At 39.2% G+C, this 16,560-nt stretch overlaps 1 protein-coding gene across 2 annotated transcripts in view; it reads left to right on the top strand.

Moving 5' to 3' along the window:
- The window catches only part of CCNY (cyclin Y), a 278,861-nt gene that overhangs the window by 204,306 nt on the left and 57,995 nt on the right, over positions 1 to 16,560 (top strand). For both annotated transcript variants that reach the window (XM_045820112.1, XM_045820111.1), the window contains exon 4: positions 8,549 to 8,649. In XM_045820112.1, coding sequence (XP_045676068.1) covers positions 8,549 to 8,649 — 101 coding nt within the window. The remainder of the gene's footprint in view (positions 1 to 8,548; positions 8,650 to 16,560) is intronic.

Here is a 16,560-nt window from a genome sequence, read left to right as displayed (position 1 = left end):
TGTCCAGATTCTCCACTGTGTATTTACTGGTTTTCACCTAACAACTAATGAGCAGTCAATAAGCAGATACTTTATGACCACGCAAATATCCTACACCTTATTTTTACCCTCAGGTTTTACATCTATTGATCATTCTTGCCTGAACCAATGTGTATTTTCATTGCAAATGGTAATTTTTCAGCCCCCTTCTCCTAACCCCTTCACATTTGGAAGTCTCATTCCACTCCAAGAGCCTTTTCTTCCCATCTATCCATCATACTTCCATCCTTTCATCTTTATGTGGACTTGCAAGTTTTTGTTTTTCAATGATATTTATTGGGTTGGCAAAAGGTTGGCCAAAATGTTCGTTTATTTTTTTTCTGTATGATGACTCGAGTAGTGCTCAGTTGTCTTTAACTTCATTTGAAACAGTTTTGTTAGATTATACTGTGACAGCTATCATATCAGCATGCATTTAAAGAAAATTATCAAAATTGGTGAATCTTTGTGTAGCCATTTTAATATTGAAGATGGAAGAAAACAGGCAACATTTTCAGCATATTATGATTTATTATTTCAAGAAAGGTAAAAACACAACTAATACACAAAAAAAGATTATGGAAAAGGTGCTGTGACTGATCAGATATGTCAAAAGTGGTTTGCGAAGTTTTGTGCTGGAGATTTTTTTCTGGCCAATGCTCGGGTAGACTAGTTAAAGTTGATAGCAATCAAATTGAAGCATTAAGAACTGTCAACATTCTACCGCATGGGAGATAGCTGACATAGTCAAAATAGCCAAGTCAAAGAAGTTATTAGTGAAGATGAAAAATGTGTCTTTTATGGAATAAAACCATATGAACTTTTTGGCCAACCAGATATATATAGCTCAGTGCTGTCCTTAATTATTTTGATGCTTCTGTTGTTGTGGACTTGGCTAGTAGCAGTCTTTGTAAACTGGCTCTATGTTCTTGTGGCATGCCCCATCTTTTTGGGGAGGTGGGCTGTCTTGCTTTTTGGCACAGTAAGATATTTCTGTCTTAGCCTATATCTGCCTGGGTCAGCCCTGGATCAGCCATTTCTCCAGGGAGCCCCGATTCCTTTTAGTGGCAAACAGTGTTAGAAACTCAGACCCGGGCTCTATGAATACTCATTATTATGGGGGTGTCATTGCTTCTAGGCCCATTCATATCTAGGAAGTAGACATTTTAGAAATCATAAATTCTTACACCCTAATTTCCATTTCCAGTCCATTCTATTGGATTTTTTTCTTGCCTTTGGTCTCTGACTATTTTTTTAACTCTATAAAAGTTTATTTTTTAAAAAAAGCCTTGTTGAGTTATAATTTATATGCCATAAAAATGGTTTTTAGTATAATCACAGTTGTGCAACTATCACCAAAGTCAATTTTAGAACATATTCATCATCCCAAGAAGAAACCCTGTACCTGTCAGCAGCCACTCCCCACCCCGCTCCCCCAGCTCCTGGCAACCACTACTTTAATTTCTGTCTCTGGAGTGTCTATTCCAAACATTTCATATAAATGGGATCACACAATATGTGGCCTTTTATGATTGGCTTCTTTCACTGAGCGAATGTTTTCTGGTTTCATCCACGTTGTAGTGTATATTACAACTTCATTCCTTTTTATGGCCAGGTAATACTCCATTGTACAGGTATGCATATTTTGTTTATTTATTCATCAGTTGATGGACACAGGTTTTTCTACCTTTTGGCTATTGTGAATTATGCTGCTATGGGCATGCTTGTACATGTTTTTGTGTGGACATGTTTTCATTTTTCTTGGGCATATGTCAGAGGACAGTTGCTGGGTCCTATTGGCAATCCATATTTAACACTTTTTAAAAAAGATTTTATTTATTTTTAAAAGTGAAGGAGGAAGAAAGGGAGAGAAACATCAATGTGTGTTTGCTTCTCATGCATCCCACATTGGGGTGGCATGAGAAAGCATGTGCCCTGACTGGGATTTGAACCAGCAACCCTTTGGTTTGCAGGTCCACACTCAATTCACTGAGCTAGACCAGCTAGGGCTATATTTAACATTTTGAGTAATTGCCAAACTGTTTTCTGAAGTACCTGGTCCTTGGCTTTTAATATTTTGTTTGTAGTTCTATGAATTCAATTTTTTAAACTGATCAGCAGCAATAAGATACTTGTTTCTTCAAAGCACAACTCTTATTTTTAACTTTCTTTGTGTTTTTAAAATTTTTAACTTTTTCCAAGAGAAGAAATGACCTTCTAGAACCAGCAAATTTTTGACCAATGTAACTGCATTCATAAGAAATTTTGAAGGGATGTTGCTAAAGAGTAGCAGGGTATAGCAATAACACTTTAGTAGGAGTCAGGTGACCTGAATTATGATTCTTCTGATAACTTCTCTGCTTTTATGCCAATTTACTGTATCACTTGCTAAAGTGCTTTAATTATATCAGTTGTAAAGAGGACACTACCATTTGTCACCCATCTCACAGGATAGTTATTGCATGGCAATGGAGATGGGATATGTTTAGGCCCTTAAACATATACACTGTGCAAATACTTGACATATTTGAATTTCTATGACTGTTTACTGATTATGTAGGAAAAAAGAGTGACGACAGTAGGGAAGAAACTTTAATTTCTTACATTCTGGGGCAAGTCTAATCCATTTTTGAGTCTTCCTATAAATTAAAAATTTTAAGAGTGAGACTTGGGTAAACATCTGCCCTACCTACCCCCATCATTCTGGATAAGTTCATTCCTCATCCCATCCTACCTCCAAAACTAGAGCATGGAATATATTTGACCATTGTATTCAAGAAATGGAGTAATAGTTACTTTGGAAATGAATGTCTTTATTTTATACAGCTGGAGATAGAACTCTGGCAGCAGCAACTGCTTTTTCTGCGTGTAGGAGAAGCCTTTGTAGAAGCCTGGGAGGCGGGTTGGTGGGGGAGGGGGAACTTATGGCTGCCCTGTCCCACCTGGGTGCCCTTTGGGAACGTTTCTCTCTGGATGATGTCAGCCCTAAAGGATTGTATTTCTGGCTTTTTCCTCACAGCCCAAGTGAGAATGAGAAAAAGTACCATAGTTTTCATTGTAGAGAGTCATCACACAGAACCATAATGAAGCCAAGGTTTGATCTGGGATCGGAATAAATGGTGAATATAAGTATTTTATGGTGACAGCATGCATGGCATAATAGAGCAAAATTTTATCTCAAAATTGGCACTTTCTACTATTTGTTCTTGAGACCCAATGTTGGTTTCTTTCTTTTTTTTTTTTACTTTCATGAACTAATGATTTTGTCCACTTCTGTTCTTAATTCCATGGTTGTTTGTTTTTTCTCCCCTTCTTTTTCTTCTGTAAGAATTGATTCTGATGAAAGCTGTTTTAGCTTCCTTTTCCTTTCCATGGAATATTAGTTTGTTAGCACCTGGCAGTCAAGGATGAGGGGCTCATTTGTTTGTTTGCTTGCTTTATCCTTTTTCTCTTTGTGTGTCTGAGCTTCATGGTGGTATTGGAAGGGTGACAATGGAGTTTTTGCAGCAGTATCTACATGTGTCCTCAGTTGTGAGTGCTCTGGTTTGCACAGGAATTTCACAGAATGTTCCATGTTTCCACTCCCTACTGGCTGTGTGGCTTGGGTAAAGATACTTTAAATCTGTTTTCTTGTTTGGAAAATGAGGGGAATACCCCATTTGCCTAATGGTTTTGTGAGACTGTGCAAGTGATGTACAGGAAGTAGCAGGTGGTAGCAATGGGCACCTATCCTCTGTTTCCATATTTGAAGGAATCTGAAGGAATGCTAGTGCAGATTTCAGTCTCCACACACACAGTTCTGCCTTCTCTGTTAGAATCATAGTTGGCTGTCCTCAGAATTAGGGTTTAAAAAAATTATGCAGCATTTATTTTTGGTATTTTTATTTATGTAATTTTTTTACAAATATTTACAACTTTTCCTCTAGTTGTAGAGTCATTATCTTATCTTATTAATATGTTATCTTATATTTTAATTGCTTTATTATTATCTGATCCAAATAAACCCTAAGAAGTGATAGGACAACTTTGCTCAACCATTGAAAATGAGAAGTTGAGTCCAGGGACTAGGTGCTCAAAGTGACTTCGTACTTGTTGAGCATGACTCTGCTCAGCACCCCATGTGTTATCCCACATAGTCCTTACAGCACCATGAGGAGGGGTAGCCTCTGCTTTCCATATTTTACAGTTGAAAATATTGAATCTTCAGGAGGTAAAGCACAAGGTGACCTTATAATTTATTGCCAAATCAGGAAACTAATGAGTGTGAAAGGGTGCTGTTATTGCTTACTTCAGGACAATAGGCAAACTAGGATTGCCTGAGCAAGCCAAAACATGTGATCAATTTACTAAGTAATTGGGCCAAGTTCACACAGCTAACCAGTGGCTGAGCTACATCGTGAATTCTAGGCTTTCTGACTCCAACTATGCTCTTACCCATCTTGTACTTGAATATCTCTTCCACATTAGCTAATTCCTGGCATAGCCATAGGGACCAGTGGGGCAGAGAGCCAGCTACTGCCCCACTGGCCCCTGGGATAGAATTGTTCTTTTGTTTGCTGATCAAAGGATATTATCCAGTCTACCTCCAAGAGACTTGGAGTCTAGGCTCTAATGAGAACAGAGACAAGTGAACTGAAAATGACAACGAAGATTGATCAGTGCTGTGGAGGTGCACAAAAAAACTGAAGAGGACCTGGGAGGACACTCAGCTTAGATGGGTCTGGTGGCAGGAAGGAGTCCTGAGCAAGAGCTGTTGACAAGGTTCTGAGGATGAGTGGGGTCAGAGAAAGGAAAGGGCCTTGGAGGTATTGTATGAAGAGATCTGGGAGAAAATGGCACAAGTGAAGAACTATAGGTAGAAAGGCATGGACTTGGATGTCACACAAATGTGGCTTGGAGTTCTGGTGTCTTACATTTGACCTTGGGAAGATCACTTCATTTCTTTGACCTCTTTTGACTTGTCTGCTAAATGAGAATTCTACTAACCTTCCTTAGGTGTTTGTGAGTTGTAAATGAATGTGCATAAAGTATCCAGAACATTATTTTTTTAGTGATGTGTATTTCAGATTAAGAGCTTCACATTCTATGAATCCTATAGTCCTAACATTCAACAAATGACTTAATGCCCAAATCATATTTTAGAGTGATGAGACATCCTAAAACCAAAAGCTTTATAACTTAATGCTTAATATTTTTAAATTCAATTTAGATATTATTAAAGAGTTTAAAACTTGAGTTGGTGTACCCTGGCAAGCTAAGGGCTTTGGCATACCAACTCTTAGTGTGGGGAGGCTAAGGCTTACATCTGGGTGGTCCAAGTGTTACAGAACAAACAAGGGGGGCCCCGGACGATACACTATTATTAAAAGAAGGCCCCGGGTCCGTTATGTCCGCCGCCCTAGGAAAGACGTCTCTCAATGCCAGAGATTCGTGAAAAGGAAAGGAAATGTTTATTTAATGCTATACAAACTTCAAGTAGTGATCTAATGTCTTTATCAAAAATTCTAAAGTCCCTAAAAACACCCACAAACAGACACAGTCCTTCCTTCCTTCCCCCTTTGCCCAGTCCAGAGTACCGTATCTCAGAAAAGGAAATAGAAGTCCATGGCTCAGGCAGTCCTCTGGTTCTTCCCAGTTAGTACTCCATCTCGACTGGGAGACCTCCCTGGGTTCCTGGCACCCTCAACTGAGTTGCTGGGATCTCTGCTAAAACCAGGTGGTGGTTCCCCCTTCTAAAGCTGTGGGGGCGGGGGGGGGCGGGCGGGTTCCCACTCTGGCAAAGGCACATGGTCCTCTCTCCCAGGGCCACGGGAAGGGAGAGTCCACACTCTGTCAAGGCCACGTGGCTCTCTCTCTCTCTCAGGGCTGCGGGAAGGGAGAGTCCCCACTCTGTCCAGGCTGTGTGGTTCTCTCCCAATGGCTGCCATGTCTGGGTTTAAATCCCCCGCGCCAATCTTCTTCTGCAGCCCCATTTCTGACTCCTCCTACACTTGGGCACACTTGCCCTCAATCTGCTGTCTTCTCCAGCTTTTCTGGTCGCCATCGTGGGTCTGGGCAGGTGTCACCCCATGTCATGGAGCCAGTCTTCTCCCAGCTCCCACATAGGCACTATAACTCAGGGGACCTGCCCCCGAGGCCCCATCTTGTGGGGGGGGGGAGGTCCCTTTCCATCCCCCTGGCCTTGAGCATGGCCATAGCTATTTAGCATATCTAAGTGACCAGCCAAAGGCTATAAGTATGCTAAATGACCATGCCATGGATTAGCTGCAAAGCTGCCCTGCATGTTCTTGCTCTGTGTGGCCCTTCCTCCAACTCACACCTCTGGGGGAAGGGATGAAGACACCTTAAAATCTCCTGGACACCTTGAGTTCTGGACCCCATTTCAAATGCTTATTTGGGGTCCCCCCTCTTGGCTGCACCCTGTAACACAAGGCCAGGACTGGCCTCTTGGTTTGACTGGTTTAAGAATGGTAGTTTTTTAGATTGTGAAGGGATGATGTAGAGTGTGCTCACTTGAGTGTATCACTCAGCTCCTTTCTTCAACTCTTATCACATTTTAATCCTGAAGAAATTTGTGTCAGAGGAAATAGTTGAAACCATACAAGAAATAGAAATGAAATATTGTCCTTTTACTTCATTGTTGGGATTATTCCCAAAGTTATCCTGTGTTTCTAAAAATTCATTTACACATGCATTTTTTTGTTAAATGTACTAATTTGAGGTTTTGTTTGTAGTAGGTTTTACACCAGTAGGGAAAATTTCGTAAGTATTTTTAAAAAGATTTTTTTAGAGGGGAAGGAAGGGAGAGAAACATCAAGGTGTGGTTACCTTTCATACACCCTCTACTGGGGACCTGGCCCAAAACTCAGGCTTGTGCCCTGACTGGAAATCAAACCTGTGACCGTTTGGTTTGCAGAATCAATCCACTGAGTCACACTAGCCAGGGCTTACAAGGATTTTTGAAATTTGCCTCCCATATTAGCAACTCTTGTTATAGCAACTCTTGATTTTTTTAGCATGTCTTAGATGACTTCAGTGTGATTTTATGAGAGCTTAAGATAAAAGAATTGTATTTAATGCCTTAGGATTATCTTAGAATGTTGTGATTAATTGTTAATAGATGTGAAAATGCCACATTAAAAATGACATTTAAAAAAATGACATTCAAGGTGTAACTTTTGTTTTACAAACCTTCTTTGTGCCTTTCCTTACATAGGCACAAAACAGTGTATGCTTAAGAAGAAAAGCTGGTGAACAAGCTTTACCCTTTGAATTTCCTAATTTTGGTTATTTCCTTCTGACCCACCTGCTATTTATATAAAACCAGTGTATGGGAGGATACTAATGTTTTAGTAGTAGAGTGCCCTCTAGCTGTGGTTTAAGGAACCTGATAGATACTTTAGTGACTACTTAGTTTTGAGTGATTGTTTATAACATTGTTTTTATATTTGTCAAGCTGTTTGATATTTCTATAATTTTATTACAGAGGAAATATCATTAAATAAAAAGAAAATATTAAAGTATTGAACAGGGTATTGGTCTCTGATTAGCTTTAAGGCTTCTTTTACATTTATAAACTGTGGATATTGAGGGTTTATTGGAGGTGTGCAGGAGAGGTTGGCAATTTTATTATCCCTAAGAGATTTTTTTGGTAGACTGTTCACAGCACCAGGCAAGTGGAAACTCATTTGGATGATTTTATTTTATTTTTTTCTAATTTGCTTTTGATATTTACTAATTATATTGCCCATATAGTTGCCAAAAATTGACTTAGTATTTAATTAGTTGTCATCATTGTATAATTTAAATTCTATTTCCTTTACCAGTACCTTTCAGAAGTAGTTCTCAATTCTCAAGTTCTTCAAAGAACTCAAAATGTGTGCAGTAGTGAAAGAAACAGTCATAATACTGCAGACACACTATGTGAAGGTCATCCATTGGCACTCTTTTGCAAAGTATCAAAAAATGTGCTTTACCTTTACAAGGGAATACTTTTTTTCCTTTAAATCCTCACCTTTTGAAATTTAAGCAGATTAACCAGGAGATTCTAAAGTAATATTGGCTGCATTTTCCATTGCTGCCAAATACTCTGTACTCTAAGAATAGAGAGAAGGAGTACAGTGAACTCTTGGTTCATAAAACCAAGACACTTCCTTAATTGGGGAACATCAATGTGTGGTTGCCTATTAGCACCTTGATGAGGTGGTGTAATGAGCAGTCTATTTGTTTCACACAGGCTCTGGGGCAGGTGATTTTTATGAATGGCACTCTGATGCTTGATAGTAAGAGTTCTGTTTTTCTCATGAAAGAGGTTTGAGATTAGGAGTCGTGGTGACTTTTATATATGGAAGAACAAGAAATTTCACTGTATCAAGAAAGAGTTTTTATTTTGTTCTTGCTGGTAGTATTCACATTTCTGGCTAAGGCATTTTTCCTCTGTGACCTGGTCTCAAGTTTAAAGGAATGATGTTCTCTGGAAGAATTTTGAACCCTGTTTAATTTTTGTTGTCTTGTTGCCATTGTTTTCCAGCATCCTCCAGGACAAATAGCAAGGAAATACAGCTCCTGCTCCACGATTTTCCTAGATGATAGCACAGTCAGTCAACCAAACCTCAAGTATACAATTAAATGGTGGGTATACAGATTTTTGCTTACCCAAATGCTTTTTCTATTCCTTAACTTGATGGCTAACTGGTTGGTTGTGGGGTCAGTCAGGGGAAGGCCATTGATTGTGGATAATCTTTTTAAAAAGTGATTTGGTAGTTAAAATGTGAGGTATTCAAAATATTTCTCCATATTATCAGTTATTTGAAAAGACCAAATTTTAAATTGTTTTGAATGTGGATTAAAGGATATTTTTTATTTTGGGGGCATACTTTCTACCTTCTCACTTTTTATTAAATTCATCTTTGCATAACTCTGCTAATATTTTACCTTCAAAATAATACAGGATTCCAGTTTAAGACTTGGCTACCGTAGAAAGCAGGCATTGACATAGTGAAAGTGTCCTTGCCCACAGTTGACCTGAGTTCTGACCTCTGCTCTATCACCAGCGGGGAGGGTTTGGGTAAGACCCTTCTCTTTGTAATCTTATTTTCAAATGGGGTTTAAGGAAGGAAAGGGAGTCTTGGCATACAATTTTTTCCCTTTGGACTTTAGTTTCCATATTTTATAATGGGAGGGAATAGGCTTCTCCTGTAATGTTGCCACTAGTGTTTTGAGATCACAGAGAACCTGATATGCTGGGCCTGTGGTCTTCAGCTCATCTGTGAAAAATCTGGGATATTTTATCTTTATGCTTAAGAAAATATACACTTAACAACAATTTATGTTAGTGTTTGAAGTAACTGTTTACATTTCTAAATAGAAAATGTTCTTTTTCAATGGGCTAAGTTTTGAGGCTAAAGCCCTGTTCTGAATGTTACCACATGTGACAATCAGTCATAGCCTCAGGCAGGCAGTGAGGACTCCTCATGGTCTTCTGTAGACAGACTTCACTCCAGGGGAAGGTGGATGTGGGAGCACTGGGAGGGAGGCTGCCTTCTCTTTTGTGGGGTTGATATCATAGGCTCTAAATGGGAATGTTGCTTATTCCCTCAGCACCTTGGTGATAAGGGGTGTGGTCAATGACAAATGAGCATAAATCCAGTCAGTTGCTATAGGTGGGAAGAGGTATGGATAGCATAGCTCTCAACACATGTCCTCGGCTGAGCCACTCCTGCCCTTGTGCCTAGGTGTACTGTGGGGAAATGGGAAATGGCAGTGTTTTCCAGAGTAAATTGTTGGCAGTTGTGAAGAGAAGTGGAAAGTCCTGAAGATATGTGCACCACGTGGTTATGGGCATTTGCTGAAGCTCTGGAGCTCAGAGCAAAAGGCTAAATTCCTTTAGTCCTGGAATCATCTTCATGGGAAGGAAGACAGAGTAGAGCAGAGCAGAGCAGAGGATGCCTTCTTTAGGGCCAGTGGGAGCTCTTGGGATTTACAAGTGGATCTGAATAAGTTGCTCAATGCTTTGTCTTTGGATAAATTGAAATTCCCACTGGTTGTGACATGGACACTTAGGAGTGGGTGGGAAGACACGGTAACAATTTGATATTGTAGTGTCTCAGCTGTGAGGTGCAATCACCTGTTGCAACTATGCATCTGTGTTAATCAGTGGTACCAGCCCCACCTGTGCCAGGGAGTCACCTTGGCACTTAAAAACACACCGACATTTGATGTCTCACCCCACAGATCCAGTGTATGGATTTTGTAGAGTCTCTAGGAGATTCTAGTGGGCAGCCAGTGTTGAGGACCATGATGTAGGTGGACAGCTGCTCTCCCCTTCCATCAAAGTTTCCTTGAAAGTTGTAAATAAACTATAGGTAACTGGTAGGAAAAGAAGCTAAAAAGTTAGATCAGTTCAGATGGCTGACTTTTGAAATAAAACTTTCAATGTGGGTACTATGGCTTCCCAGGTCCAAAAGGCATTCTGTCTGCACCACCCAAATTTGATATTCTTTCAGTCAGTAGCTTAGTTGTCTTGAAAAGGACCCTGCTTTTAAACATGTACCTACTGACTTCGGGCCAAGATGGAGGCGTAGGTAGACATACTTTGCCACCTCACACAACAATAAGAAGAATAACAACCAGTTTAAAAACAAAAAACAATCAGCACTTCCAGGAAATTGAACTGTATGGAAGTCTGACAACCAAGGAGTTAAAGAAGAAACATTCATCCAGATGGGTAGGAGGGATGGAGATGGGCAGCCAGGGCAGAGAGGACACATGGCAAAGTGGCGGCAGTGGTGGCTGGTAGAATGGGTAGTCTCACATTCATGTGTGGCAAATCAAAACCAAGAGGGACAACTGGGGAGCAAGTGATCCCAACCCAAACCCAGACCACGCAGTCTAGGGTTCCAGTGCAGGGAAAATAAAGCTTAATAACCTCTGGTTGTAAAAACTAGTGGGGGCTGCACTGGCAGAAGAAACTGCCAGTCTCTCAGGACAGTTCGTTTAAATGGGGCAAGAGCTGAGTAAGCAGCATTGTTCCCTCTCTGGCCTCTCCCCCACATACAGTGCCACAGAGCAGCAAAGCGGTTTGTCCTGACCTGGCGAATACCTAAGGCTCTGCCCCGTATATTGTAACAGGTGTGCCAGCACAGGGAGTCAAAGCGGCTCTACCTAATACACAGAAACACAGGGAGGCTGTCAAATAGAGGCAACAAAGAAATATGGCCCAAATGAAAGAACAGATCAAAACTCCTGAAAAAGAACTAAGTGACATGGAGGTAGCCAGTCTATCAGATGCAGAGTTCAAAATACTGGTGATCAGGGTGCTCACAGAAATGGTTGAGTATGGCCACAAAATAAAAAAGTGAAAGCTATACAAAGTGAAATAAAGAAAAACATAAGGGAAACCAACAGTGAAGAGAAGGAAGCCAGTACTCAAATCAATGATTTGGAACAAAAGGAAGAAATAAACATTCACCCAGAACAGAAAGAAGAAACAATTCAAAAAACTGAGAAGAGGCTTATGAACCTCTGCGACAACTTTAAACATACCAACATCCGAATCATACGGGTGCCAAAAGGAGAAGAGGAAGAGCAAGAAATTGAAAACTTATTTGAAAAAATAATGAAAGAAAAATCCCCCAATTTGGTGAAGGAAATAGACGTACAAGTCCAGAAAGTGCAGGTAGTCACAAAGAAGTTGGACCCAAAGAGAGCCACATGAAGACATGTCATAATTAAAATGCCAAAGATTAAAGATAAAGAGAATTTTTAAAAAGCAGCTAGAGAAAAGGAGAAAGTTACCTACAAAGGAGTTTCCATAAGACTGTCAGCTGATTTCTCAAAAGAAACCTTGCAGGCAAGAAGGGACTGGTTACAAGTATTCAAAGTGATGAAAAGCAAGGACCTACATCGAAGATTACTCTGTCTAGCAAGGCTATCATTTAGAATGGAAGGGCAGATAAAATGCTTCTCAAACAAGGGAAAGCTAAAGGAGTTCATCACCAAGCTTTTATTATATGAAATGTTAAAGGGACTTATCTAAGAAAAAGAAGATAATCAAAAATCCAAACAGTAAAATGACAATAGACTCACAACTATCAACAACCAAACCTAAAAACAAAACAAAACAAAAATGAACTAAGCAAACAACTAGAACAGGAACAGAATCACAGAAATAGAGATCACATGGAGGGTTATCAGTGGGGGAGTAGGAAGGGGAGAGAGAGGGAAAAGGTATAGAGGATAAGCATAAATGGTAGGTAGAAAATAGACAGGGGGAGATTAAGAATAGTATGGGAAATGGGGAATTCAAAGAACTTACATGCATGCATGACTCATGGACATGAACTAAGTGGGAGGAATGCTGGAGGGAGTAGGGGTACTGGGTGGAGGGGGGCAAAAGGGAAACAAATGGGACAATTGTAATAGCATAATCAATAAAATACACTTAATTTTTAAAAAAGGAAAAAGGAAAAAAATGTACCTGTTGTACCTGTGAGCTCTGAAAATATAAGGAGGGGGGTAGGAAGAGGCTAAATCTGAATGCCCTCCTATTCTAAAATTTTGCCTAAACCTTACCCTGCACCTGTTAAGGGAAACCTTTGGCTCCCTCTCCTAGACATTGCAATTGATTACACACTCATTAATACTGTAGTTCAGCTTTGTTGTGGGTATGGTGAGCATTTGTGGGCTGAACTTGCTTTCTGAAAACCATGTATGATCTTTTCTCTTTGAGAAAATTCTCTTGTTCTAAACAACCAATTTCTATTCTTATTTTTAAAAGAAAATGCTTCTGTAAATTGATGAATTGCAAAAACGAACAAACATATTTACAAATTTAGTTAGGGAGTGGGTGGAGAGTTGAGTGTTATTGTAACAGTGAAAGAAAGGCTTAAGTATTAAAAATTTGGGCCCTCGCTCTATGCTCATTGTTTTCATAGGCATTCCTTCTTTTTGGAGAACTTGATTTTCCCATCTTTCCTCTAAATGCTAACAGCTGTGGTATGAATTTAGTGTTTACCAACCAACTCCCCTCCCAGATCCTTGTAGGGAGGATGATGACAAAGATTGGAGGGAAGATGGGGAGCCCTATTCACACAGCTGGCTGACAGGGTCAGGGAGCACTAATTCGCTACCTGCCTCTCTCTCAGTGTTTTGGAGCCCCTTAATCTTCTGAGGTCTTAGGATCCTCGTCTGCTTTGCTGATTTAGTTCTAGGTGAAAAGTAAGACAAGTGTAGTACCAATGATCACAATCTGTTCTGTTTCTTTGGTCAAGAAAATAGCATTTCTTCCTTTGTAGCTATGTGGCAAAAGCAGTTAAGCAAATCCTTTGATCCAAATGTACTTTTGGTTTGGCCCAAGCCCATCTTCGGTGAAACCTCACCACTTTCTGAAGATGTGGCAGAAATGACCAGGCCTCCAAAGCTAGGTTAAGCATTTGGAGCAGAGCCTGAAGCTAGAGATTGATTCAGCTTTCAAGTGACTGCCCTTTACCCCCAGCTATCACTTCTCTCAAGATAACCAACTAAACTGGCCCATGGGGCTGGACTGTACATGAATTCTCAGGTTGGTTTTTTCAATTTCTGGGATATGACCTGGAGTGGAAATTGTCTTATATAGTGGCTCTATTTTTCTTTTCTTTTTTAAAAAATTATATTATTGTTGTTCAAGTACAGTTGTCTGCATTTACCCCCTTTCTACTCCCTTCCTACCCTAGTGGCTCTATTTTTCATGGAGGTCTGAGACCATGATAATGTCCTGTTTTGCCTTTGGCTCTGGAAATTTGGCAGATAGTAACTCTGGGGCCCTGCAGATTTTCACTCACTCTGCAGAAGCCAATAGACCTTTTGAGATAGAATTATTGATGGGGGAATCACAGTGATAATAACTTCAGTTTTAGAACTTTATATTTGAGATTATGCTGTTATATATTTCATTTGGTTATAACAACTCCATGTTGTATGAGGTGGCACCCAGAAAAAAAAACAGTCATCTCCTGGAAGATGGCCTCTTGTAGTACAGGCTTCCCCCACTAGGTGAGTGCTTTAGGAATCCATCTGTGTCAGTGTACCAGCTGGAGTTGTGAGAATCTGTGGCTTAAGTGAATTTCTTTTGAAGACTTTCAACACATCTACTCATTTCATGATGGGTGATTTATGAGTGCACCTGTCCACACTGTGCTGATTGTTGAGCAGTTTTGACCGAAAACAGCATGACCCCCATGCCCCACCCCCATATCCTCCGATCTTACCCCAGCAACTTTTTTTTTTGTTTCCCTGGGTGGAAAAAAGTCCTCAAAGGGAAATGTTTCACTGATGTAGAAAAGGTGAAACAAAAAATGGCAGAAACACTAAAAGACAACAGAATTGATGAGTTCAAAAAGTGTTTTGAGCAGTGGAAAAAATGTCTCAATGGGTGTATTGCATCAAATGGAGGCTACTTTGAAGGTGACAGAAGTTTAAACATGTAAGAATAAACACCATTTTTTATAAGTAAATTCCAGGATTTGGGGGTCACTCCTCATAGGTTGAATGGTCCTAATATTCAACATTAGGAAATGAAGGCCCTGAGAGGTGAAGGAGCCATGTTTGAACCAGGTTCCTCCATTTCCCAGTCCAGGGACAGTTGTCCTGTGTCACATTCCCTCACAGGAGAAGCGAATGATTAATTACTACGAATCCAATAATATGAAATGTTCAGCTTAAATCTAACATTAGATTAGAAGAGCAATCACAACAGTGTGAAGAAAACAGTGATTTTTTTCCTTTTCCCAGAGGTATCATGGTCAAATGAAAGGGCACAAAATCATACAAGTTAGAAATCCTGGCATCTGGTGTCTGAACTTGAATTTTGTCATTTATAAAATAGAATCAGTAACATCTATTTTCCATTGTAGGGCTGGTTCATGTATGTGAAACACTTTGAAGACCATATTATTTTTTAAAATTCTGAAGCTTTTTTACCCCACTTAGAATTCTTTCATCAGCTTAAATTTTTTTCAAGATGTTAGGAATAAGAGAATATATTATCATTTGCTCATGAATCCTTTTAACACTTAGCTGAAATCATTTGAATGAATAGATCTGGAAAGAGAAGGATTGGAGGAATATGTTTTCTTTTGATACAGTGAGATTAGCTATTGTCATGTGAAGTCATAGGTAAGCACCTGAATTCTTGGATTCCAGCAGGTATGCCTAAGTCTCCAAGTGGGTGCCTTCGAAGGACAGTGCCTTGGATGGCAGTTTTTGTGTTCTGAGACCCAGAACACAGTCTGATACAGCTAGTTAGCTATGTTCTTAGGAGCTTAAAAAAGGAATGTTGGCCCCCTCAATAAATTTTATTTTATTTTTTTAAGATTTTATTTATTTATTTTTAGAGAGGGAAGGGAGGGAGAAAGAGAGAGAGAGAGAAACATCAATGTGCGGTTGCTGGGCTTCATGGCCTGCAACCCAGGCATGTACCCTGACTGGGAATCGAACCTGTGACACTTTGGTTCGCAGCCCGTGCTCAATCCACTGAGCTACGCCAGCCAGGAATAAATTTTAAAGTAAAACAAAAATATTGGAAGGAGCTAGTCTCTACAAAAGAGGAAATTTTTAAAAAATTGGCCAGTCAACACGAAAATTCTGCCACCTTGATAGGTTATCAAAGAAACTCAAATTGAAAACAGGTGGACCGCTTTTTAACCTACCTAGTTGGAGAACATGTTATCAAAACATTTAAGGTGAGTGCTGGTAGGAATGAGGTAAAATAGACACTGGTGGGGAAGTACAGTGGTATAGTTTTTTGCAAAGATATTTGGCAGTGTATGTGGGGAGGCTTACAATTATTTAGATTAATTGTAAGACTTTAGATTAATCCCAATTATATGATGTTCTCTTATGGAAATGTAGTCACAGGCTGCACAAATATTTGTCTAAGGATATGTATTATGCTGTTAATTATAATTGCAAAATATTAGAAACATGTTCAATAGGAGGAATGGTTAATAATTATTGAACAACTATGTGATAGAACATAGGCATTTAAAATTATGTTTTTAAAGAATATTTTAATGGTAAGAAAAATGCTAGTGAGGATAAAAGTAGGACACAAACCTATTTATTTACACATATAATGTGTAGAGTCTGTGTATCTCAAGCTAATAGTCATCTTTGGGCAAAGGATTTTATTTATACTTATTTTTATTTATACTTCCTGTATGTTCTAAAAATTTTATCCTATGAGTATAATGCATTTTATAAGCAGAAAGACATTAGAAAACATCAGGGGAAGGAAATATCTTTGTTAAATTAAGATCTTTTAAAATAAAATAGTATAAAATATACTATAATATATAGTATACTAGTATAATATACTATATAAATATAGTATAAAATAAAATTTTAAGGTCATATAACATATAAGAAGTATAGCACCATTTCAGCAAGTGAGTAAGTAGGCAGATTGCCAAGGGGTTATTGATTTAAGAGGAAAAAATATCAAACCACTGTGGGTGATATTCACATTTTTCTGGTAGCTATAAAGAAACCACTGATTTTTTTAAG

This window comes from Phyllostomus hastatus, unplaced genomic scaffold (genome assembly GCF_019186645.2).
Source record: "Phyllostomus hastatus isolate PE091 unplaced genomic scaffold, TTU_PhHast_1.1 phas_scaffold_39, whole genome shotgun sequence".
Lineage (NCBI taxonomy): Eukaryota > Metazoa > Chordata > Mammalia > Chiroptera > Phyllostomidae > Phyllostomus > Phyllostomus hastatus.
The sequence above is the reverse complement of the archived record's forward strand: the minus strand, read 5'-3'. Positions and strand labels throughout refer to the sequence as shown.